The sequence below is a fragment of the Myotis lucifugus genome, unplaced genomic scaffold (assembly GCF_000147115.1).
Source record: "Myotis lucifugus unplaced genomic scaffold, Myoluc2.0 scaffold_300, whole genome shotgun sequence".
Lineage (NCBI taxonomy): Eukaryota > Metazoa > Chordata > Mammalia > Chiroptera > Vespertilionidae > Myotis > Myotis lucifugus.
Window position 1 is genome coordinate 1,179,764 of NW_005871348.1, and position 26,921 is coordinate 1,206,684.

Sequence of the window (26,921 nt, forward strand, 5' to 3'; positions counted from 1 at the left end):
CCAATCAGCCCTGCTCTGAGCCCGACCAGGCTGCACCTAGGGATTGGGCCTGCCCTTCTGCCACCCAGGAGCAGGCCTAAGCCAGCAGGTCGTTATCTCCCGAGGGTCCTAGACTGCAAGAGGGCACAGGCCGGGCTGAGGGACCCCCCCTTCCCCCCCGAGTGCACAAATTTTTTGTGCACCGGGCCTCTAGTCTATATATATAAAACCCTAACATGCAAATAGACCAAATGGCAGAACAACCAAACAACCAGTAGCTATGACGTGCACTGACCACCTGGGGGCGCACATGGAACATGGTGGGCATTGGCCATGGGGGGATGGTGGAGCAGGTGAGTGGGGGTGCCAGACCAAGGTGGGGCGCCAGTCGCTGTCATCGGGGCGAGCCTCTGGTGGTTACTGAAAATTCTTTGTTCCCACACGCTGCAGTCCCGCCCGATGTTCGCACCTGCTGCCGGTGCCCGTCCAGATCACTAGACGCTGTCAGTGGGTGCGAGTGGTGGCTGCCGGTCCCGATTGCCCCTGAGGGCTTCTCCTCTTCCCCCTGCTCCTAAAGGGCAGCAGCCGCTGCTCGCACCCACTGCTGGCACCGGCCCCAATCGCTCCGCACCGTCAGTGGGTGTAAGCGGGGCGACACTGTCAGCATGTGGGAGCGGCAGCAGCAGGAGTGGGGCTGCTGGCAGACAGGGGGCCAAGGGGTCGCGGCAGGAGGGGCTGGGCAGGGGCACGGAGGACAGGCTAAGATTCACCTCTGTGCCCACCACAGCCTCATGGCCCACAGTTCCTTTCAAGGTGCGCGAATTACTGCACTGGGCCCCTAGTCATCATATCTAATAAGGCAGGAGTATGCTAATTGACCCTCACACCATCACAAAGATGGCAGTGCCCACAGCCAATAAGGAGGGAATATGCTAATTGACTGCCACTCCCTCAAAGATGGCAGTGCCCACAGCCACAAGATGGCGGCACCCAGTCTCCTCAGCCCTGCCACGCGCCTGCCTCCGGAGTCTCCCAGTCCCCTCAGACCCCCAGCCGCAAAGGTCCAGCCCGAGGCATAGGCAAGCCTCGGATGGTGGCTGCCCAGCTGACCAGGGCCGGCCCGAGGCGCAGGCAAGCGTTGGATAGCAGCTGCCCAGCCGCCTAGGGCCAGCCTGAGGCTCAGGTAAACGGGGCCAGCCGAGGCTTGCGCTGCCAGCAGTGGCAGAAGTAGAGGTGTGATGGGCGTTGCCTTCCCCTGATTGCCAGGTCACCTCCCACCCGTGAGGGCTCCCGGACTATGAGAGGGGGCAGGCCAGGCTGAGGGACCCCCCCCCCCTTCAGTGCATGAATTTTCATGCACCGGGCCTCTAGTTATCAATAAATCTATGCCAATAAATTTGACTACTTAGGTAAAATAAAATTACCAAAAGTCACATAAGGAAAAAAATCTGAATAGTTCTATATCTAACAAAAAAATTGAATTTGTAATTTATAAACTTCCAATAAAGAACTCTCCAGGTCTAGATAGTATCACTGTTGAACTATATTAAACATTCAAGGAAGAATTAATAATATTCCAAAATCTATTTAAGTAAAGATAAGGGAATACTTCCTTGCTCCTTTTAAGAAGCCAGTACTACCCTGATACCAAAACCAAAGACATTATAAGAAAAAAAAAACTACAAACACCTCCAACCCTGCCACCACCACCACCACACACCTAAAAGACAAATGATTTGAACTGACACTTCAAAAAAAAAGAATGGTTAATTCACTCATGAAAAGAAGTTCAACATCATTCATCATCAGGGTAATACAAATTAAAACAAAAATGAGATATCTCTACATGCCCAGTAAAATGGTTAAATCTAAACAGACTGACAATACCACATATAGGCACGGATGGAGAACAAAAACTACCATACACTGCTGGGGAATGGATGTGGGGGAAAACAGGAGTGTGATACAATCACTTTTGAAAATAGTTTTCAGTTTAGTATTAATTTAATAGGCAATCATCAGATGACCCAGTAATTCTATTTTTTACCATATGACCCAGTATTTATCCATACAAAGATTTGTAAATGAATGTTTATACTTAATTCTTAATAGCCCAAATCTGGGAAATACTCAATTGTTTACCAAGAAGTGAATGGATAAGTTTTAGTATTTTCATACAACAGAAATAAAAAGTCAAAAATAAAAAGGAACAAATCACTGATATATTCAAGAACATGGAAGCATTCCAAAAGTATATGCTGACCAAAAGTAGGTAACCCTATATACAAAAGAAGTAAATAATGAATGGATTCCATTTAAATGAAATTCTAGAAACAGCAAAACTTATCTATAATTACATAAAACAAATCAGCAATTGTGTGGGGCCAGGTGTAGGTGTGAAGTGGACTGCAAAGGAACATGAGGGAACTTTGGGGGTGATGGAAATGTTCTAATTATTTTTCTTAAATATATTTTTATCGATTTCAGAGATGAAGGAAGAAAAAGAGAGGGAGATAGAAACTTCAGTGATGAGAGAGAATCATTGATCAGTTGTCACCTGGAAGCCCCCCACTGGGGATGGAGCCCAAAACCCAGGCATGTGCCCCAACCAGAATCAAACCGGGACCTCCTCGCTCATAGGTCTATCTATGCTCAACCACTGAGTCACACAAGCCAGGCTTATTCTTGATTAGGGTGGTGGTTACAAAGGTGCATACATCTATCAAAACTCAAACTGTATATTAAAAACATGTGCAGATTTTTATGTAAAAGCTGATTTAAAAAGTAAAAGAGTGGCCCTAGACAGTCTTGCTCAGTGGAGAGAGCATCAGTCTGTGGACTGAAGGATTCCGGTCAAGGGCACATGGCCAGGTTGCGGGCTCAGTCCCTGGTAAGAGGCATGCAGAAGGCAGCCAATCAATGATTCGCTCTCATCATTGATGTTTCTATCTCTCTCTCCCTCTCCTTTTATCTCTGAAATCAATCAATAAATACATATGTACACACAGATATATATGTGTGTGTGTGTGTGTGTGTGTGTGTGTGTGTGTGTATGGGGGGGGGGGGGAGAGAGAGAGAGAGAGAGAGAGAGAGAGAGAGAGAGAGGGAGAGAGAGAGACCTTTCTTTAAAAAAAAAAAAGGAAAAAGAGTACCCTGGCTCTAGCCAGTTTTGCTCAGTGGATACAGCAATGGCCTGTGGACCAAAGGGTCCCAGGTTCAATTTCAGTCCAGGGCACATACCACGGTTAGACTCCTCCCTGACCCGGGCACATGCAGGAGGCAACCAATCGATGTGTTTCTCTCACATCGATGTTTCTCTCCAGTCTTTCCCTCTCCCACTCTCTCTAAAAGATCAATGGAAAAATATCCTCAGGTGAGGATTATCAAAGAAAAAAAAAAAAGAGTACCCTGACATTCAGTGGTTAGAATGTCAGCCCTCAGACCCAAGGATTGTGGGTTGGATTCCCGGTCAAGATTCCCTAGCCCCAGGAGAGGCATGTGTGGGAAGAAACCAATCTATGTGTCTGTCTCACATCAATGTTTCTCTCTCTCTCTCCCTCTCTTCACTCCCTTACACTCTCTCTAGAAATCAATGGAAAAAATATCCTTGAGTGAAGATTTAAAAAAAAAAAAGTAAAAGAGTGGTATGGCACATATATGGGCAGAAAGTTATATCTCTATGTAACATCATTCACAAAAATAAACTGGGCTAAATATAAACATAGAAAACAAAATTGCAATCACATTAAAAGAAAAATAAGAGGATATATTTATAATTCTAGGGAATGAATAGTGTTCTTTAAAAAGATATTAACAAGCAAAAGCTATAAGAAAGGTATATTTATTCATCAAAATTAAAACTTCTAGACCATAAAACTTAAAAGGACTCTGGGAAATATATCTGCAACATGTAGTAAAAGGAAATATTAGATTCCACAATTCAAACAAAACAACATAAAATAAAAAAAGAAATACTCCTAAAACTCATAGGTGAAAGATGCAACCCTAAGGGTAGAGGATGTGGGCAAATTCATCCATACAGAAATCAAATGGATGACAAATTTATAAAGATGAACTTTACTAGCAATCTAGGAAATCGAATGCCATTTTTCACCCAAAGGATTGGTGGTTAAAGTAACAAATGGGAGTGTGCATATGAGGAAAAATAGGGAATACAAGTGGGAGCACTGACTGATACAATCACTTCAGAGGGAATTTGAGAGTATATATTAATCATATACTTTCAATACTCAGTAATTCTACTTCTTGCTTTTTATCCAAAAGAAACCTGCATGCACAAAGATAGCCACTATAGCAGTGGTTCTCAACCTTCTGGCCTTTTAAATACAGTTCCTCATGTTGTGACCCAACCATAAAATTATTTTCGTTGCTACTTCATAACTGTAATGTTGCTACTGTTATGAATCGTAATGTAAATATCTGATATGCAGGATGGTCTTAGGCGACCCCTGTGAAAGGGTCGTTCGACCGCCAAAGTGGTTGCGACCCACAGGTTGAGAACCGCTGCACTATAGCAATGTTTATAGAAATGAAAACTTGCCAACAACTTAAATAATAAAGGGAAAATGGCTAAATAATAAGGTACATTTACACTATGGATGCAATTTTAAAAAGTGAAATACATCTATATGTAACATATTATCTATTTATAATCTATAGATAATACATATGTGTAATAACAAGGAAAAGTCTCTAAGACCTATTTCTGAGTGATTAAAAATACAAAGCAATAATTCTGTAAAGAAATGAGAAAATGCTTATATGTAATATGATTACTAATATGCATGTGAATGCATATGAAAAGTCTTACAAAGCTATGTATGAAAGGAGCTCGAATGAGATGGAGGAGGCAGAACTGAGGAAGGCTATTATTAGAAGTCCTAATCAAACTACACTAGGAGAATGTATTCTTGTATAATTTGTATACGTTAGATTTTAGTTGAGCTTGGGATTTTTGTCTGAGGAGCCTTTTCCATACAACATAAATATGGTTTCTATGTCATATGGAAAGGAGTTTCTCAGACAATAGTTTAAGAAGACCTTACCGCCTGTAGCCTAGAATACCAAAAGAGTTTGCCAACAAACTTAAAAGTTTCTTCCTCATATTGCCTTAAAAAAAAAAAAAAAGTACCTCTCAATTTAAATCACTCTTGATTCTACTATCTGGTTTTATTTCTTCATAGCAGTTATCACTAGCTGAACTTATCTGTTTATTCTCGTTTATTGTCTGACTCTGACTAGAATGGGAATGGCAAGACAATTTTGAATTCATATGATTTTAGTCAAGCCATTAAGAGTTTTCTTACAGTATCAAAGATACATTTTATTTACTTACCTTAGTTGGAAAAGGAAATTTGGAAGGTTCTGTTTTGCATGGTGTATGAATAGCCGTTAGAGGGGGAGGCCATGAATGCGTCATCTCCTGAAATGTAATTATTACAGTTTGTTTTCAACCAGGTCAAGGATAAAAATTACACAGCTAAAATCCAGATCTGTATTATAAATGCTGATTTCATGATTGTTCCTCCAAAGGTATACATATTTAATCATAAATATTAATTAAGCACAACTGTGTGCAAGGCACTATCAGGTAGGTAATATGAAAATAAATAATATACACTCTCTGGCGTCAAGGAGCTTGGAGTTAAGATGATATAACCTTGTGAATAGTTACAGAAATTAGCCCTGTAGTCAAATACAAGGCACACAGTAAAATGCTACTGAGGAAGAGCTTGCTGTGGGAGTGGGAGGAGGGGATAATAATAAAAGTAGCCAACATTGTGTACCTGTAATGAGCCAGACATTTTGCTAAGTGTTTTACATGTCTATTACTCACATAGTGCTCACAATCACATTATGAGGTAGATACCTTTATTAACCTAAGTCTATGTAGGATGAAATTGAAGCACAAAGATTAAGTTATTTATTCAAGATCACACATTTAGTAAGTAATGAACACAGAATTTCATCCTAGGATGTCTGGCCACAGAGCCTATTCATTGATAGGAAATATTGGTCAGGAAAATCAGAAAAGAGATATCAAAAGCACATGAGCAAGAAGACAAACAAGCAAGGCCATAAGTCTGATTTTGTTCAATACCTGCTGTCTAAATCATATGCCAAGTATGTCCAAGTGGAGGTTTGGATAAGATCACAATGTGAATGTTAGGGGACCAGGGGAGAGAGAGGTATCAGACATGGAATAAGGAGGGAGTGTTTTAGTCTGGCATTTAGCTCAAACTAAACCATCAGTATACAGAGAAAATATAATAAAGGTGGTATAAGTTTTAAGAATTTACCTTATAGCTTATACCCACATAGTTATGTAAAGACACATGTTCAAGCAGCTCACACTAAAAAAATGGAAGCAACCTAAATGTCCAATAACACAGGAATAATTAAATAAATTACCAGACATCAATACAATGGAACACCAAGCAGACAGTAAAATAAGAAATTTAAATACTGACATGAAATGATGTCCACAGTATATTTCTAAGTAACAAACACAAATCATAGTCTATGTCCTATTAAATGTTTATATATGAAACAAATCTCTGGAAGATAGTTAACAATAGCTTCCTTAGGGCAACAGAATGACAGAAGGGACAAAGGACAAGGGAATTTGATACAGTCTTTACTACTTGAACCTCTAGAATCACCACCTGCCCTGTAATTGCTCTTTACCTTCTTACAATGCTTTATTTTTTAATAGCATTTCACTTACTGAAATATTATATAGTTGATTTCTTACATCCTGCTCTAGAATGTCAGCTCAAAAGATGCAACAGTATCATTATTATCACCACTGTATCCCCAGTGTTTGATACATAGTAGGTGTTCAATTAGTAAGACTTGAATTAATAAATCCTTTTTTTATAGTGAACACATATTGCTTTTAGATTACATTTTTTTTCTTTAAGTTTGTTCCTAGAAACAAACAGCATGACTACAAATATCAAGAAAACATGAAGGGAATTCAGACCTGAAGTTCCTTGCCCACTGCACATAGGGAAGGGGGAAGAAAACAGAAAATCATATACCCCAGGTTTTCAGTGTTGGCATTTTACACCTCAACTACCAAAATACCCTGAATAGAAAATCCACCATCAAATGACTGAGCACTTATTACACCCAAGGCCATATGCCACCCTGAATATATAAAAATGCAGAATGAATTATCAATAATATGAAAGGAATTAATTAAATATAAAAAAATCTAAGATTTCTTCTAGGTATTAGAATGCCATACATTTTTGAGGATTTAGGGAAAGGATATATGCTCCCTTAGACTTTGGCAACTGAAAAATGAACACTATGTGAGAAGCAAAGGAAAAAGCTTAGTACTGTGGTCTCTGTTGGTCTGATAAAGGGGGAAGAAGAATTTCATTAGGATTCTAATAAAAAACAGAATCTATATATAACTTAAGAGGAAGGAGAGACACATTCCATGAAAGTTTTCTTTAAAAAAGGTAAAAGAAAGAGAACATGTGTGGCTTAGGGAAACCAGTTTGGTTAATCTGTAGTGGGAGAGGTTAGGACTGGCCTATGGAAGGTCTGGAATGTTAAATTTGGGCACTATTCTTTGTATGGGCCTTAGAGAGCCACTGAAAATTTCTAGGAAGTATATTAATTTATGAAGATAAAAGGATTGAGGCAAAGAACCTGGTAGCAATACAGAAGACAGATGAGCAGGGAGACTGAAGGCAGAAAGGCAGAGTGAGGACTGTACATTGCAATTATTGAAGCTCAAGGTGGCAGAAATGGAAATAAAGGAAATGAATATTTTCAATGAATTTTCAAAGTCTACATGTAGTTTGTGATTAAATAGAACATGAGAGAAAGAAATGAGAGGTTATTAGAATGCTATACTTATAAGCATGGGAGAATGGTGGTACTATTAATGGAAGGAAATCTAATAAATTTAGACATGTTGCGTCTGAAGCAGGGAGAAATCTAAATGGAGACCCAGCTAAAAAAAACAATTAAGAAACATAAACCAAAACCTAAAGGAGACCAACGCAGAAGAGAAAGACTGAATAGCTGTCTAATATATAAAGCCAAAAAAAGGAGAAAAGGACAACTAAATGAGCAAAATGAAGAGGAGAGGCTAGAAAATGCACCCATACTTAAAAGGTAAGAGAGGACACAGGGTTCCCCAAAGGCAGAGAATGAGAGACAAGAAAAGTGTATGGGAAATAAAAACAATGAAGCATAACAACAGTCAAGGAAGAAAAAAATAAAAATTCTTTCAAACAGCTGAAAGAGCAGAGAACTCAAATGAAGTCCCCAATGACATTACAGAACAGATTCAGCAAAATGGTAGAGATAAAAGAGAGATTATAGTGGACTAAAGGAAAGAAAGAGGGAATAAAGTGAAAGTGACCAATGCAAGTAATCTTTCAAAAGTATCCATATTGAAATGCTACTATAGACATAAAAATTTAGGAGCTTTTGCAAAAAGTACAAGTAATATGATTCTGACGGTTTTTCTCTATTGAGTCAAAAGCAGTCATTTTGTCACTCATAAGTATGAGTGAAAAATAACTTTATATTTTTCAAAAGCTTTAAAATATCTTTCTTATATTTAGATTAGAAATAATTTTTAAATGTAATTATTCAGGTGACCAGCTTGTCAAAAAATTCAAATATTTATATACAAAATATACCATGATACTGAGATACATCACTGGACTTCCTCTTTTTCTTTTCTCCATGGAGAAATATACTTTTTGGTCATATGTCACTTTTAAACATTCTATTAAACACTCAAAATATGCAGTATTCAGAGGAGGTCTCTCAGTGTAGGATTTGATCAGTGTGTACAGATGAATTACAAAGCAAGCTATTTTCAATGTGATGGTTTGACTGATAACTATCGAGTTTTTTTAGTACTTCAAATTAACAGATAAACCAGAAAAAGTACAGTTATATTTGGTTCCTTCCTCTTTTTAAGGCCAACAGTTAAGACTGAAATTTGTTTTACTTAAAAACAAAAACTGCTCTTTGAGGACAAATAGTAAACAAACCAAGTGATTTAGAACCTAAGTATGAATATAAGCATAATAAATAGAGTCAATTATTTTTTATGGACATAATCAAGTTACACATGTGCAATCTGTTGCTTCAGATCCTTTGTGAAATAAAGGGGTAAATAGGGTAGGAGAGTGGCAGAGCATAATAAGAGAGCTGAGCCTATTAAAAAGAAAACATACAACTTACTTTAAGAATTTCATCCACACAGCTCACATCACCAGAAGCAGATGCCTTAGGAAAGAAGAAATACACATTAGATTTGAAGTCATTTACTATTAGAATTTTATCATTTGTTGTACAAATTCAATAACATTATTAGAAACAAACCTTAGAGAAGTACTTATGCTCCCTCTACTCCACATCAGAACACTTATTAGAATACTTGGACTACTTTTCTTAAATACAAAATTTCTCAAAAACTAAAAATATCTTAATCACCAAACTGTACATGACTTTAAAAACTTTTTATTTTTCAAAAACTTTAGAATATCTTTCTCATACTTAGATTAGAAATTATTTTTAAATGTAATTTTTCAGATAAACAATTTGCCAAAAAAATTTAAAATTCTAAGGATCATATTGTTTGAAGAAAGAATTACCACTTTTTTTTCTCTCCAGAGGAGTAATTAGAATGGCAACTGTCAAGAACAATGAATTTTTTAAGGCTACAGGAAAAATTTTTGAATGTTCTCGACATAGCATTTTACCTATACCTGACCCCAACCCCACTGTTTTAAGCTATGAGCTGTCATTTTTAGCTACAAACATTATCTTTATTTTTCTTTCTTTTTTATCCTCACCCAAGGATATGTTTATTGATTTGAGGGAGAGAAGAGAGGGAGAAAGGAAGAGAGGGAGAGAGAAGGGAGAATAGGGGGAGAGGGGGAGAAAGAGAGAGATCTGTGTGCCCCGATCAGGGATGGAACCTCCAATTTAGGTATGTGCCCTGACCAGGAATGGAACCCACAACCTTTTGGTGTATGGGAAGATACTCCAACCAACCAGGCCACCTGGCCAGTAGGAAATCTAAAATATTCATAGATCATACTTTTATTCTATAACCAACTCATCATTTTAATGTTTGAAACATGAATGATATTTTTTCTACTGCACAAGAGGGCAAAGCTAACAGCTCTATGGATCTACTTGGAAGTCAATCACAAGTCTTCTTTTAAACTTTTACATTCCTTACTATTAAAACAAAGAGACAGTTCAAGTTCAACCATAATTTCATGGTAAACTGTTTCACATAGTCACAATGTTAAAAGCTCTAAATGTGTGACTTACATCCAGTGGTTGGGAAGGTATTTTCAGCTTGGTGAGATGTGCTTTGCTGCTAGACTTCAATTCAGCCATGCTGTTGCCATGGGATTGACTGCTGTAGTGCTCAGAGGACAGCTTTGGTTCCATGGACTCCTGTCCGTCCATAGGCCGTACATAGGCAGTGGGTTTCTGTAACATTGAACTGGACTTTGACATCAATGAAGGTGGGAAAGACTGATTTGAGTGCTGCCCACTTGAAAAAGGTACACGGGAAGGAGAATCCCAATTTGCATCAGGGTCCCGAGGTGATTTGGAACGCTGATGTTCCTTGCTATGGTGATCATTCCCGTGAGACCTGGAATGACTGGAGCTTAATGAAGAAACAGCCTGGGGTTTTCCAGGGCTGGAAGAGCGTGATTTGGAGTGTTCTGATCCATGCTGGCCTTTTTTCCGGCTACTGCTCCCACTACTGCTATATGAATCACGGTCATGCCTCTGGCTACTACTATTAGTGCCACTACTGCCACCTGCACTGGTCCGCTGGCTACTGTGTCCACTCTGTAAGCCTGAGGACCGTTTCTGAGACTGAGAAGTGCTGGGTGCAGGTCCTACAGGAGTCCATTTGCTACTCTGATGAGAGCTCCCATGTCTCTGTTCAAAGAAATTTGGGTTAGATTTTTCATCTGCTGTCGGTGGTGCTGCAGGCTTGGGAATTGCAACAAGCTTTGGTATAGATCTGTCTCCTATGAAATCCTTCATTTCATCGTAGTTTCCAAGCATACTCTGAATACGACTTGATAGCTTATCTTCTTTACTAGTCTACAAAGAAATGTAAAATATAATTATACAATTAGTATAACTTGAAATAAGAGATGCTTCTAAAGTGACTTTCCAAACTTCAAATGGAAAGGGTCTTTCATCATATCTTAAGGTTAACAACTCAAAGCAAACTCCAAATATATAATTTTTATAGTGAAAACAATGCACTGAAAGTGAAAAACATTCATGCTAAAACACTAATATTCTATAGGACACTGAGAAGTATATATAATAGGTTCAAGGAGGGGAAAAATACAAATTTCACCAATAAATATACTGACACAGTACTGAAAATTTTTTCAAGAACAGGAAAAGTAATCTGCCTTTATGTAATTAAATTCCAGGTCATCAGATTAGTCATACACTGGCAGTCTAGAAAAACATTATATTCCTAATAATTCAAAAATTTAGTGAAACAAGTTATACCCAACTACTGTTTTTTAAATTTTAATTCCTCTGTTACTTTGACTCATCAAATTAAGAAAAGTCCCAGCAACAAATTAAGCACAGAAAATCCACTGGTAAAAGTTTTAAATTCTCCCCAATAAATTTAATTTAAATGAATAAATAAGTAAGTTTTAAATCCTAACTACTAATTCTGACCAATAAATGCTCCACTATTTGAAGTCAATAGTACATACTTTAAACTTCAAGTCTTGGATAATAAGAAAGCCCAAGATATATCCAAGTTTTAGGACTCTTTCACATTCATACACATGGAAGAAAGAAAGTCTACCAATTACATCACTACTATTTTATTTTGTGGTTGGCATGAATCAATAAAGACTTTAAATCTTTGAAAATCAGTATGATCCCTACTAAACAAGAGAGTTAAATATACAGCAACTTATAGACAATATCAAGATTAGAAAAATCCAATTCATTACAGCGTAATTACAAAATAAATGGTAGTATGATTTTCATTACTAATTCAAATCTCAGGTTTTGTGTTATACTCATATAAATCATGTCAGTGTAACTGCCTTTATTAGAAAATCCTTAAAAGCTCTGAATGCATGGCTTTTATAGATCTCATATAATTTCCATAAACATTAAATGTTCTAAGGGTAAATCCAGGATATGCTGTTACATTTATTTATTTATTTGTTTATTTTTATTTTTTGCTGTTACATTTATATTTCATCAGAAAAAAGTCTAACACACTTCTCAATCTCATACTATGACAATAATGGTCATTACTGCTGCTATACATTGTATTATAGCTATTATATAAAATATGTCATTAAAATGTAAAAATAGTTCAAATGAAACCCAAAGCCAAATCAAATATTAGTGGCCACTACAGCTACATTAGAGTCATCAGAAGTGGTACCATTCAGTGTTTTATGTCATCCCAAATCAAGCACAATGGTAGTTATAAAAATAGCAATTGGTTCCATTTATTGAACAACTCTGACAATATGCTTTACTCTAAATCTGATATTGTTAATTAAGCATTAATACATTAGAAAGAAAATCAGAGAATTTAGTATGTGACAATAGCAAAAGAAACAGATTGATACTGAAAATACATTTATTCAAACATACTAATAAGTCACTGAAACTTAGTTAACCAAGTAACAGAATAGGCAGAAACAAAGAATCTATGAAATATACTCATTTTGATTGATGTTATACCCAAACCCAAAGAACCTAGGAAGATTGATTCACAAAATTTTAACTTAAGGCTTAAAAAGGTGAAACATCTGCCCAAAGTTAGTAGTAGAGCCAGGAATACAGACATGAATGTTTGAGCTAATCCAGATCACATTTTCAAAATTATAGGATAGCAATTGAGGGGGAGATGGGCAATGACAATGACTTTAGGGCCCTCATAATACTCCATTTATTGATCTAGATAGTGATTATTATCAGGTTGTTCATGCTGTGAAAATTCTTTTAGCTATAACACAATTTGTATACTTTTCTGTATGCACGTTATACTCCAATAAAAGTACCCCAACAAAATACATTCCACTCAGAGGAAATGGTATACATGATAACTCTTATCTAATACAAAAATTCAAGCTTAAACATTTTAAAAACAAAAATGTCATAGTATCACCCTAGCCGGTTTGGCTCAGTGAATAGAGCATCGGCCTGAGGACTGAAAGGTCCCAGGTTCAATTCCGGTCAAGGGCACATGCCCAGGTTGCGGGCTTGATCCCCAATGGGGAGCATGCAGGAGGCAGCCGATCAATGATTCTCTCATCATTGATGTTTCTCTCTCTCTCTCCCTCTCCCTTCCTCTCTGATTAAAAAATAATAAATTTTTTAAAATGTCATAGTATTGGGGGAAAAACATTCAGAGAAGGACAACTTACAACTTTGTATGGCTCAGCAAAGAGAGGAGAGCTAGGTGGGAAGGCGTCTTCACCCTGCTGAATTTCCTGATTCCGCCTTTCCCGTTCTTTCATACGCAGCACATTCCGGTCTTCACGGTTCATGTTGCTACGGGGAAAAAACACAATCTTTATATCACAAAAAGGAAAAGGAAAAATCAAAACTTCTCTACTGATTTTGTCAGTTTAATGCTTCAAACGTAGATTCCCTTTCACCTTCCAAATAATAATAGGCATTAGTGCTGAAGTTGGGTTTTGGCAATGATTTTATCAATTAATACCACCCCATTGAAACACTTAACCTTATCAACTTTTAAAGTATTCTGCTAGCTAAAAGTCAGCTAAAACTTACACATTCAGAGGGAAGGTAATACTTAAACCCAAATCCTTAATGTTTCCTATAAGCCTTCCATGGCTTCCTCTTCAGAACTCTTAACTATTCTCTGTCATTAGAGGCATACAACCCACTCCCACCTACCACCCTCTCTCCCCAAGGTCCAGTGCTTGTCTCTACTTTACATCTACCTTATCTTGATTTCTTTTTGTCCCAAACACAGCTTCCTTGGTGTCCATCCTTATGGCAGTTTGACCTCAGCTTTGCTGTTGCTCTAGATTCCCTAAAAAACGACATTTCTGCTCTAAATACATTAATATTTCAATTAACACCTCAATAAATGGCAAAACTGAGGCTTTCAGCAATAGAATCTAAAATTAACTTGGGTTAGTAACAGTAGTTGAAATTGTGTTGGAAAAGAAAAAGACTTTTATGGTGAAGGGAAAAACGAGGGTGTCATTTCTATAATCATGACAGTACGGTGTCTTTTCACTAAGAATAGACTAAGGAAAATAGTTTATTTATAGCAGCAGGGATTTTGGTTAAATAGATAATGAAAAAGGTTTTCAAACCCTGGGACAAGGAATTACCAGGGACTCTGCAACACTCTTCCCTGGAGTTAGATTAAACCACCTGTCCTAGTTTTACTTATTTTTTAATTTTTATTGATTTCAGAGAGGAAGGGAGAGGGAGAAAGAGAAAGAAACATCAATGATGAGAGAGAATCACTTGACTGGCTGCCACCTGCATGTCCCCTACTGGGGATCAAGCCCGAAACCCAGGCATGTGCAGCACTGACTGGTATCGAACCCAGGACCCTTCACTACACAGACCGACGTGCTATGCACTGAGTCAAATCAGCTAGGGCTGTCCTGGTTTTGATAAAAAAAAAAAAAAAAGTCCTGTTGGAAGCCAAAGGTAAAAATCAAGTTATACTATGTGCAGGATTTTTAGACTTATGATTTATAAATCAAACCTAATCGGAAAATTAAAGTCCATAAAGATTGGGGGAAATTTAATTGTAAAATTAGAATGGACAGCAAAGCCAACATACTCTTGAGGACTTTTATAAGTGGTTAGAACAGTACAACATTCAAAGATAAACCTTTCTGATTTGCATAATTAGTACCTTACATTTAATATTTTTAAAAGTATTCTAAGGGTTCCAAATGTATATTCAAGTTGTTTCTTATTTGTACATTTTTCTAATAAACTTAGAAAAGAATATAAGTTTTTTGAGGTATGGAAATAGTGTGTGCTTTGTTCAGTCTCCTAGTATTTAGCACCATACAGAACCACAAAAAGTGTATGATAAATACCATACAACATCTACACTTCAGTATTCAGAGAATAAAACCAAAGACCATATATTATCCTCCAGCTCACTTGAAACAACTAATAATTGTATATCACTAACAATCAAGTTTCAAATACTATTAGACCTCTTGACTTAACCTATAGTGCTGGAACATACAAAGTTATTTGTATCTGAGAATTTAAGGGGCATGTTAACTAATGATTTCCTTACATTTCATAAATTCAATTCCTGAAAGATCAGAGAACAGAAATGCTTTCTTTAAACTATGATTTAATTTTATGTATTCAACAGCACTGAAATAATCATGCAAGAAATATTTGTACATTTATGGCAAAAATAGGTACGATTTCCTAAATAAAATCCCTCCTATAGTTACAAAAAACTTTGTTTTCTTTTCTTAAACAGTGAAAGTCATCCAACTTTTAACAAAATGCCAAGAAGCTCAGAACTGCCCAGCCGGTGTGGCTCAGTGGCTGAGCACTGACCTATGAACCAGGAGGTTATGGTTCAATTCCCACTGTGGGGCATGCAGGAGGCAATCAATCAATGATTCTCTCATCATTGATGTTTCTATCTCTCTCTCCCTCTCCCTTAACTCTCTGAAATCAATAAAAATACATATTTTTTAAAAATAAGCTCAGAACTAAATTAACTGATTATTTAAAAGAACTAATATCCCAGTTGTAGTTCTTCTTTTCTAATTTTTTTTTCTGATTTGACTTATTTTCGCATCTAATTTATAGCCTCCATTTTTTCTCTCCTGTATTTTCACATCAATATCTCTGCCTAAGGTAAAATAAAGTTTTCCAAAAGCAATCATTCCAGTAATCTGAGCGCTCCTAAAAGTACATAAAATTTAAATGAGTTAATTTAAAATATATCTTTGCAGTACAAAAACTATTTTATCGCATATCCCTCAGGATACATGCCAACTATTGTACTAAAATAGGATTGTTGTTGTTTTTTAATTAGCAAATTGCTATATCACAACAAAACCTATGGGACTTCTAGATAAAAGAATTTTGAAAAGAAAACTTGTCAGGCACAGGCACGCAGGTGGGAAGATTGCTGGGTTCAGAACTGTGGAACCCCTGGAGTATTACATGAGATTTTTAAAAGAGAATTCTCATCCTGATGGAAGAGAACTAGGTGAATTGAGAAACACAACTGTCAACATGAGTTCAGTTAGTACTGCAGATGGTTCTGTTTCAGTGAAGCTGGAAAATACTACAGAAATTTTCAGTATTTGCAGCACTACAAACAGATGCCCCTGATAAAGGGTATGCTATTCCTAATGTGGATCTACCACCTCTGTATTCCTCGAGATTTCGATCTGGACCTCCTCAAGTCAAAGGTAATTCAGGTGGTTTAGTTATAAGCAAGGACTATTTGGTAAGCTACATGGAGAGTGGCAACCTTGCTAGTAAAAATTCTCAAACATAAAACATCTAGTAATCAAAAACCAACACAGGCAATTCTCTCTTAATTAACTTCTTAAATATCATAACAAAGTAATGTAAGTTCTAAACTTCAATTGAACTATAAATAGTTGAGGTTCCAATTTAGTAAATGGGACAATTAAGGATAACTGACTTTTAGTTCTGGTTATATAACACTAGTGGCCCAGTGCACAAATTTGTGCACATTGAAAGGAAATTAATTAGAAGAAATATTTTAATATCACTATTCGCCCTTTTGCTATAATAGAAGTGTCAACCAAATTCACGATCAAAATGACAGATTGAAATACACGTGTGCGACTGGCACCAGCGAGAGCTTTATATGTATTGTGCATGCGTGAGTCAACTTAGCCTTTTATAGATATAGAATAAACTTGCTTAACACTACGGTGTCGGGTGAATTTCCCGCCAAAATATAAGATGGCGCGTTAAAATGCCTATATCTTTTGAAGTATGGGTTCGATTGAAATGAAATATTTGGTAATACGTAGTTACAATCGGCCCGAGTTTACACGTTTCCCGCACTCCACCGCAAATCTATATGAACCGAGTTTAAGACGGCTCCCGCGGAGTACGCGCAATTCACGCGAGCCGAGGAGCAGCAGTTCTGCGAGCAGTCCGTCCCCATTCGAGGAGCAGCAGCAGCCCACCCCGGTCCGAGGAGCAGCAGCCACACGAGCAGACTGCCCACGTCCGAGGAGCGGCAGCCCTGCACAGCACGCACTGGTCCGAGGAGCAGAGCCACACACAGCCTGCACCTGTCCGACGAGCAGCAGCCGGGTGAGTGGCCCGTCCCCGTCCGAGGAGGAGCAGCCATGCGTGCAACTCACTCCCGTCCAAAGAGCAGCAGCCCACCCCAGTCCGAGGAGCAGCAGACTTGCAATCAACCTGTCCAAGTCCAAGGAGCAGTAGCCCCACAAGCAGCCCACCACATCAGAGGAACAATAGCAGCGTGCAGCCAGCCCCCATTCAAAGAACAGCAGCCACGTGAGCAGTCCGCCCCAGTTCAAGGAGTAGCAGCTGTGTGTGTAGCCCGACCCCATCCAAGGAACAGCAGCCTCATGATCAGCACACCCTCTGTCTGAGGAACAGCAGCTGTGTGTGAAGCCTCCCCCCACCAGCCAGAGAAGCCACCACAGCTGTGAACAGCACCCACCAGAGGAGCTGCTGCCAACTGAGGAGCAGCTGCTACCACAACCGCCCGAGGAGCAACCACAGCCCGAGGAGCCACTGCCACCCAAGGAGCAGCCCCTGAATGACTCAACATCTAGATATGTCGGTGAGATCAAACATGGGTAGACAAAGAAACCCCCAAAGGAAAGAAAAGGAGGACTCGCCAGAAAAGCAGCTAAGTGAAACAGAGGCATGCAACATGACAGAAAAAGAATTCAGATTAAGGGTCTTAGAATGCATAAACCAGATGGAGGAAAAAATCAAAAACTTATGCAAGAATTAAGAAGAAATGGATGAAAAAATCAACAACTTATGTAAGAATAAAAAAGAAATGGATGAAAAAACCAATAACTTATGTAAGAACCAAGAAGAAATGAAGAGTGATATAGCTGCAATAAAAAACATCATCGAAAGTTTCAACAGTAGACTAGGAGAAGCGGAGGACCGAATTAGCGAATTAGAAGACAGGGAAGCAAAACACACCCAAACTGAACTGCAATTGAAGAAAAAAATTAAAAGACAGGAGGAGAGCCTAAGGGAGCTATGGGACAACATGAAATGAAACAACATACGAATAATAGGGGTGCCAGAACAACAGAAAGAGGAACAAGGGTTAGAAAACCTATTTGAAGAAATAATATCAGAAAACTTCCCTGAGGTGGGGAAGAAAAAAGTCACACAAGCACAAAGTGTGAAATGTTTCCACCTGGCTATAAAGCAAGTCAAGTCATGTTCCCGGGCTGAAGAAACTGCAAGGAGGCTAGTCGTCACTAGGGAGAGGAAGTCGGGCGTTGCTACATGACGTCATTACCCGGACGGTTGGACACTTAGCATATTAGCCTTTTATATATACAGATGGGAGATGGCGACGTAACCACAAAACGACATACGTCGAGTCCGACATAACCCGAGGAGTGTCTGTATACAAGATTAAAGTGTAAAACAAAATGACTGCAAATGGGCACAAATCATTTTGGGGTGATGAAAATGTTCTACAATTAAAAGTGTGGTGTTAAGTTGCATTACTCTATAAACTGATTAAAAATCATTGAATTATACACTTAAAACAAGTGCACTTTATGGGCTGCAAATTATATCTCAATCAAGCTGTTTTTTTTTAACGGAATATTATCAACCTGAAAAGGATCCTTGATTACTATCATTTGTTAACTCTTCCTCTACATCCTGACCTTCCTGATGGGCTTCACACCAGTACATTCCCTTAAATAACTGTAATGCTCCCCACTTTCTGCTTAAACCACCTGTTTCCCTATCAGAAACAACTGGGGGGAAAAGAAAACTGAGGTCTCACATCCTCCTCCTATACAATAAAAGCCTTAGATGCAAATTGTCCCCTTGACCGGGAGTTCGACCGCTTGCTATGATGTGCACTGACCACCGGGGGCGGCGCAGAACATGGCGGGTGTCGGCGATGCAGAGCTGACAGTGGGCGACAGTGGAGGCACTGCCAGCCCTGATGGGCCCTGATGAGAGCAGGACTGTGGCGGGGTGGTGAAGTGGGTGAGCGGGCGGTGCCAGGCCAAGGCAGATGCGAGCGGGGTCCCGATTGCCCCGTCGATGGCCCCACAGATGGCAACCAGCGGTGGCGGCAGGGGGTGGGGCTGCCACCCAGCTCTCAGGCACTGAGGGAGCCGGGTGGGGGGCCCAGCCCCAACCGATCGCCCTGCAGATGGTGACCATCGGCCAGCAGGCCCTGACTGCCTAATCGGGGTTGGGCCCTGGGCTGGGATGGGGAACTGGGGGTGGGTGGTGGCGACCAACCTCCTGCAGCGCCCAGGCAGGGGGCTGCAACCTCTCGCTGGCTACCTGGGGACATGGGTGACAGAGACAGAAGTGTGGTGGAAAGGTGGAGTGTCCGCAGAGCTCGCTCTCACTCCCCCTGCTACCCTTCCCGGGACGCCAGAGCTCGCGCAGTGGGGAAGCTCCCATATTCAGGTGCCGGGCGCCCGTGAGGAGCCCGCCCCGCACCGCACCGGCATGGCCTCTTCCGGGTGAGCCGGGCTGCAGCTGCCGGGACAGCAGGCGCCGGTTGGGCTCCCCGTGGGTTTGTGTAGGAGCCAGTCTAGAGTGCACTGCCCACCCGGTTTCCATGCAGCGCTGCTGGGTGGCCCAGAGGCCCACACTGCACCCTGGCCCATAGCGTCTGGCCGTGCTCACCACATCTCCAGGTGTGGACTCGGGCGCCATGACTCAGGAAGAGGGAGGTGCGCGGGGCCTGGGGGCCCAGGTGCTGCCCAGGGCCCAGAGGTCAGCTGGGACCTGCCCTTCCATGCCAGGCACTCGTGCTTTGATTGCCAGCCAGGCCTAGGGACTGCACCTGTGCACGGATTTTGTGCACCGGGTCTCTAGTTTAAATAATATGGTGCTATTCAAAAGATAAAAGATACGGATGGAACAAATATTAGAGTCTATCAGGATCTCATACAATGAATTTGAACAACACTATAATAAACTAAACCTAACAGTTAAGTATAGAACACTCCACTCATCAACAGTGGAATATACATTCTTCTCAAGTGCACATGTAACATTCTCCAGGAAAACAAGTCTAAATAAGTTTAAAAGGATTGAAATCATACAAAGTATGTTCTCAGATCACAATGGGATAAAATTAGAAAAGAAGAAAAATTGGGAAATTCACAAATATGTGGAAATTAAACTATACACTCCTAAATAACCAACTGGTCAAAGAAAAAAATCACAAGGGAAATTAGAAAGTCCTATCAAATAATAAAAACAAAACCCTATACTAAACCTTATCAGATCAATTAAAGCAGTACTTAAAGAAAATCTTCCTATTAATAAAAGCCTAGTATGCTAAGTGTCTAGTTGGCCATTCAACCAAAGTGTAATATGTTAATGATATGCTAAAAACACACTCAACTGCTAGCTATGATGTGCACTGACCACCAGGGGGTAGATAGTCGACCAGCCGCTATGACGTGCACTGACCACCAGGGAGCAGACGCTTCTACCGGTAGATTAGCTTGCTGCTGGGGTCCAGCACATCGGAACTGAGTGAAATGGGCCAGACATGCCCTTGAGCCCTCCCATGGTCCCTCCCCGGCTGGCCAACCCCCTGCATCCCTCCTCAGTCCCAATCAGGCACCGGTGGGGTCCCTCAGCCTAGCCTGTGCCCTCTCACAACCCGGGATCCCTCGTGGGATGTCAGAGAGCGGTTTTAGCCCGATCCCGCAGGCCAGGCCAAGGGACCCCACTGGTACACGAATGCATGCACCAGGCCTCTAGTATAACTACTAGTATAAACACTGATATTAAACAAGGGGAAAGATTTGAAATAATAATGATTAGAATAAGTAAAATAAATAGAAATAAATAAATAAAATAGAGAATCTATATAAAAACCTAAGCGACCGGCCAAGTGGCCAGTACCTATAATGCGCAATGACCATCAGGGGACAGACGCTCAATGCACAGACATGGAAACATGGAACAGGCTGATGAATCTCAGAGGGAAGGGAGGAGGGGGAGGGCGGGAAGAGATTAACCAAAGATCTGATATGCATACTAGAGCCCTGGTGCACAAACTTGTGCACCAGTGGGATCCCTCAGCCTGGCCTGCGGGGATTGGTGGAAACCAGTTCTCCGACATCCTCCGAGGGGTCCCAGATTGTGAGAGGGCGCAGGCCAGGGTGAGGGATCAGGACCTCTAGTAGAAAAATAATAGAGAAAATAAACAAAACCAAAAATTGGTTCTTAGAAAAGACAAGAAAATTGACAAACCTTTAGTTACAATGACCAAGGAAGACTCAAATTACTGGGAACAACATTACCAACCTTACAGAAATAAAATTGGTTATAAGGGAATACAATAAAAAAGAAACTTGTACACCAACAAGTTAAATAATCTAGATGAACAGAATTCCTAAAAACACACAAAATTATGTAATTTTAAATTTTAAAACAGTTTAAAGTGGTGTTCAGAACCTGTTAACAAGGTTTTCTTCAATGAGAAAGTCTGAAGAGGTCACAAGGCAGGGAAACAAAAATGTACATCTGGAAATCAAAACCAATAGTGAAACATCAGGTCCCAATACATGATTTTGCACAGAAAGACCTTTGCCCCAAAGTTTGTCATGAGACTTCTATGGCCTTCAGATTTAAAATGATGTAGTAAAAAACATGAAAGCAAAGGTAATTCCATACTATTTTTGCTTTTTTCATCATCTTTATATTACTTCAATTTCTCATAATCATGTTTCATAATCGCTCTCAACTAGGCCCTCAAAGTTTCCCAGAAAGTTTACTATCTTTCTCTTTCCTATTTCTCACAAGTATTTCATGGAGTCTATGACTCTCCCTAATTTCCATTCCAAAAATGACTTGTTTTACTAGACAAAGATTAAAAACAAGACTAAAAATCAGAGAGAAATTGAGATATGTTGGTTAGATCATTTCTTTCTGCTGGTGGACACCACCGAGTAAGCAACGTTGAAGTCTCCCCTCCCAAAGTCATCATGTCTAAGTCATTCTTCCAAAGAGCTGGAACAGCTGGGGAAGCTCTTTATTGGAGGTTTGAGCTTTGAAACAACAGATGGGAGTCTGAGGAGCCATCTTGAGCAAGGGGGAACACTCACTATGTGGTGATGAGTGACCCAAACACCAAGCACTCCAGAGGCTTTGGGTTTGTCACGTGTGCCACTGTGGAGGAGGTGGATGCAGCCATGAATGCAAGGCCACACAAAGTGGATGGAAGAGCTGTGGAACCAGAGAGGGCTGTCTTAAAAGAAGATTCTCAAAGACATGGTGCCCACTTAACCGTGAAAAAGACTTGTAAGTGGTATTAAAGAAGACACTGAAGAACATCACCTAAGACAGTGGTTCTCAACCTTCTGGCCCTTTAAATACAGTTCCTCATGTTGTGACCCAACCATAAAATTATTTTCGTTGCTACTTCATAACTGTAATGTTGCTATTGTTATGAATCGTAATGTAAATATCTGATATGCAGGATGGTGTAAGGCGACCCCTGTGAAAGGGTCGTTTGACCGCCAAAGGGGTCGCGACCCACAGGTTGAGAACCGCTGACCTAAGAGATTATTTTGAACAGTATGTGAAAAGCAAAGTGACTGAAATCATGACTGATTGAGGCAAAAAAAGAGAGGCTTTGCTTTTGTAATCTTTGATGACCATGCCTCTGTAGACAAGACTGTCATTCAGAAATACCATACTGTATTGGGGGGTGGGGAGGAAGAGAACATATGTAATACTTTCAACAATAAAGATTTAATATTTTTAAAAGAAATACCATACTGTGAATAGCCACAACTGTGAAGTAAGGAAAGCCCTATTTAAGCAAGAGATGGCCAGAGCTTCATTCAGCTAAAGAGGCTGAGTGGTTCTGGAAACTTCGGAGGTGATCATGGGAGAGGTTTTGGTGGAAATGACTACTTTGATCATGGAGGAAACTTCAGTGGTCAAGATGGCTTTGGTAGTAGCCATGGTGGTGGTGGATATGGTAGCAGTGGGGATGGCTACAATGGTTTTGGTAATGATGAATTCACTGTTGTGAATCCACACAATTAACTTATCCATTCTCCAGTAGATAGATATTTAGGTAGTTTCCCATTTCTCTGCTACTACAAACAATGCTGTAATGATCACTTTTATACATATCTCTTTGTACCAATGAGTGAGAATTTTTCTAGAATAGACACCTACAGGTGGAATTGCTAGGTTGCAGGGTAGGAGCATCTTCAATTTTAGTAGATATAGACAAACTGTTTTCCAAAATGGATCCAATCACTATTCAACACTCTACTGTTTTCAACTTCCTACATTCCACCCCTTTGCCAAGATCTCTAGTGATTTGCAAGTTGCTAAAGCCAACAGACATTCTATCATTTTAATTGACCTACCATTCAACACACATTCAGCCACTGAGTTCCTTAATACAGTACTTCTGAGTTCTGTAACCCTGGTCTTCCCAATTTTCCCAGTAATTCTGGCTCCTCCCCTTCAACCTATCAAACTTCTTAAGTTGATGCTCCTCTGTACTCAGCCATGGGTCTTATTCTGATTCAGTCTATATTCTCTCCCACAATTTCATTGCTTGAAATACCATCTATATGCCTAGAATCCAAATACCTAAATATTCTCCACATCAGATCTTTCTTTTCTGAGATACAGACCACATATCTAAGGACGTTGATCATGTTCTTTGAGGAATCTCAATCTTATTATATCCAAAAACTGATTTCTTGATCTGTTTTCCCCTGCCTCTACCAACTCCTAATCCAGTGATTCTCTCCTACCAAGCAACTGCTCTTGGTGAATCCTTCCTTCAACCTCTCTCCATATCCAATCCATAATTACAGCCTCCAACATATATTTTTAATTAATCTGTTCACTTCTTTCTCCACAGCCATTGTTCAAAACAAGCCATCATTTTATCTCCAACTTGGGAATGCTACAGCCTTCTAATTAAGGCTCCTAGTTCCCCTGGTCTCTCTCTACTCCACATTTCTTACTACAGCCAAAGTGATGTCTTTAAAACACAAACCAGATCATGTCATCAAACCCCTGCTTTAAATTTTTAAATAAGCTTTCACTTACCTTAGGATAAACCTTAAGGTCCTTAACATGGCCTACAGAGCCCTGATCTGACTTTCTACCTGATCTGATTCCTGCCTATTTCATCAGATTCAAATTGTATCTTACAACTCTTCCCTCCCAGTTCCCCACCAGGGGCCTTTTAGGGGGCTTCTTGAACTTGTGATGCTCTTTCCAGCTTCAGAAAATTGATGCATACATTCCCTTTTCCTTCAGAATACTTGATCACAATTAAGTATATATTTATTTTTATGTTCATTAATATTTCCTCTCTCACTAAACAATAATCAGGGAATGTGTTTGTTTTGTTCAGCACTGCATATCTATACAATAACCTAGTAGACAATCACCTGAATGAGTAAACTAATGAATTTCACAGCATGGTTAGAAAGAAGACATTATCGCACTTACTAGAAAATAATACACAGAGATCATGGTATTATTTACCTAATATCACAAAATACTAATATTTCACAATAGAAATAATCAGTACTTCATATTACATTAAAATCAGACACCATCTGCAACAAATTTTAATTGAGCACTGTAACATTTGCATTTAATGATTTCAGATAGGCCAGAACTGAAATATTTATTTGTCAAGCTCTACAACTCTTTTCCTTTAACTATAATTCAATTCACTTCCTCCATGAAGCTTCTCGGATAAATCAAAACTTTATTTCCTCATCTTAGAAGCCAAACAGTATCATAAGTAATGCTTATTATGTAGTTAAGCAGTTATTCTATTGTTCAATAAATAATTTGAAACAGTATTTGCCAGACTGATTACTGATAAACTGGTATGTTCTTTTAAAAATACTAGACAATGTAAAACCTCAATTCAAGAAATGTTTATTACATACACAAATGCTCACACTTAAGGGTAAGTCTAAGAATATATGAATATTCATATTACATGTAACCAGCTGCCTCCCTTTAGACAATGTTTCTCTCAGTAATACTAAATACTCTTTCCTCTTGTTGTCCTACAATTATATACCATGTACCTATTTCAGAACCAAAACCAAATCAAATTATACTTCTTTCATTAATATTTAGAAATGTGTAAACCAAATTTAACTAGTGTAAACTTACCTTAAAAATTGTTGCTACCATACTCTAAAAGCATATGAACAACAACAAAAATCAGAGAAGCCTATTTTCACCTTCAAAGATAAATAAATGAGCATAGAAAATGGTTTAAAGTAAAAATTTACAGTTCTTTTTATAGAAAAAAATCAATCTTTTGATTCAGAGTATTTTAAAGCATACAAATATCTAAAACCCAAAAAGGCATCTTATTGGAAACTTCTGTAATGTATGCACTAGTAATTACTTTTACATCTTTATAAAACAGAGCTAAGAGATTCTTATGCAAGAAAAGGATTTCAAGCTGTCTACAGTTCAATTCTTACCTATTTTTATAAAGCCTTCAGGATTTATCTGAGCCTGAAAATAACCTACATACATTCAGATCCAGATTTTTACTCAAATTGGCCCCTCTTAGTAGTCCCTTACTTCTCCCCATTTCTAAATTCATCTATTTCAAAGCTAACCACATATACCTTCTTCCAAAAAACCCTCCAAGCTTCCTCTGACTTTTTACTATAATGTTAATAAAAATATGTAAATATAAAATTAGGTATGAACTCATTATGTTTATAGCTCTTACATAACAGTAAAACTAAAACAACTTTAAAATCTATATATATAAAAGCCCAAGCAATCATCACAACCAAATGGACAACCGAACAGGCTGCGTGGGGCGACCAGGCCAGCAGGGGGATCAGTGAGGGGTGATCAAACGACCGAGCAGCAGGTTGCGTGGGGCAACCAGGCCCGCAAGGGGGTCAGTGAGGGGCGACCAAACGACTGAGCAGCAGGCTGCATGGGGCAACCAGGCCCACAGGGGGGTCAGTGAGGGGTGACCAAACGACCAAGCAGCAGGCTGCATGGGACGACCAGGCCCACAGGGGGGTCAGTGAGGGGTGACCAAACGACCAAGCAGCAGGCTGCATGGGACGACCAGGCCCACGGAGGGGAGGGGGCAGTGAGGGGCGACCAGGTCGGCATGGGGGGCAGTAAGGGGTGACCAGGCTGGCGGGGGTGCAGCTAGGGGCAACCAGGCCGGTGGGGGGGGGGGCAGTTGGGAGAGAACAGGCTGGCAGGGGGGGCAGTAAGGGGTGATCAGGCCGGCGGGGGGGCAGTTAGGGGCAACTAGGCTGGTGGGGGGGCAGTTGGGGGTGGCCAGGCCAGCAGAGGGGGCAGTAAAGGGTGACCAGGCCAGCAGGGTGGGCAGTCAGGGGCAACCAGGCCGGTGGTGGGGGAGGGGAGCAGTTGGGGGCGACTAGGCCGGCAGGGGGGGAGTTAGGGGCAATCAGGCAGGCAGGCAGGTGAACAGTTAGGAGCCAGTGGTCCCAGATTGTGAGAGGGATGTCTGAGGAGTCCCGGATTGGAGAGGGTGCAGGCTGGGCTGAGGGGACCCCCCCCCCCTCCCATGCACGAATTTCATGCACCGGGCCTCTAGTCTAAATATAAAACAAAATTTTAAGTAACATGAATGTAACAGATTGTGTTAGTTT

The 26,921-nt window shown here is 39.9% G+C and overlaps 1 protein-coding gene across 3 annotated transcripts in view; it reads right to left on the bottom strand.

The window, feature by feature from the left end:
* Positions 1-26,921, bottom strand: part of AFF4 (AF4/FMR2 family member 4) — an 85,583-nt gene that overhangs the window by 49,363 nt on the left and 9,299 nt on the right. For 2 of the 3 annotated variants that reach the window (XR_002832006.1, XM_006100168.3), the window contains exons 2-6: positions 13,986-14,077; positions 13,443-13,569; positions 10,324-11,118; positions 9,223-9,267; positions 5,336-5,422 (exon numbers count right to left, since the gene is read on the bottom strand). Coding sequence is in view for 2 of the 3 variants with exons in the window: in XM_006100168.3 (XP_006100230.1) it covers positions 5,336-5,422; positions 9,223-9,267; positions 10,324-11,118; positions 13,443-13,565 (1,050 nt within the window). In the remaining variant the exon portion in view is untranslated. The remainder of the gene's footprint in view (positions 1-5,335; positions 5,423-9,222; positions 9,268-10,323; positions 11,119-13,442; positions 13,570-13,985; positions 14,078-26,921) is intronic. The other variant, XM_006100167.3, reaches the window with a different exon arrangement.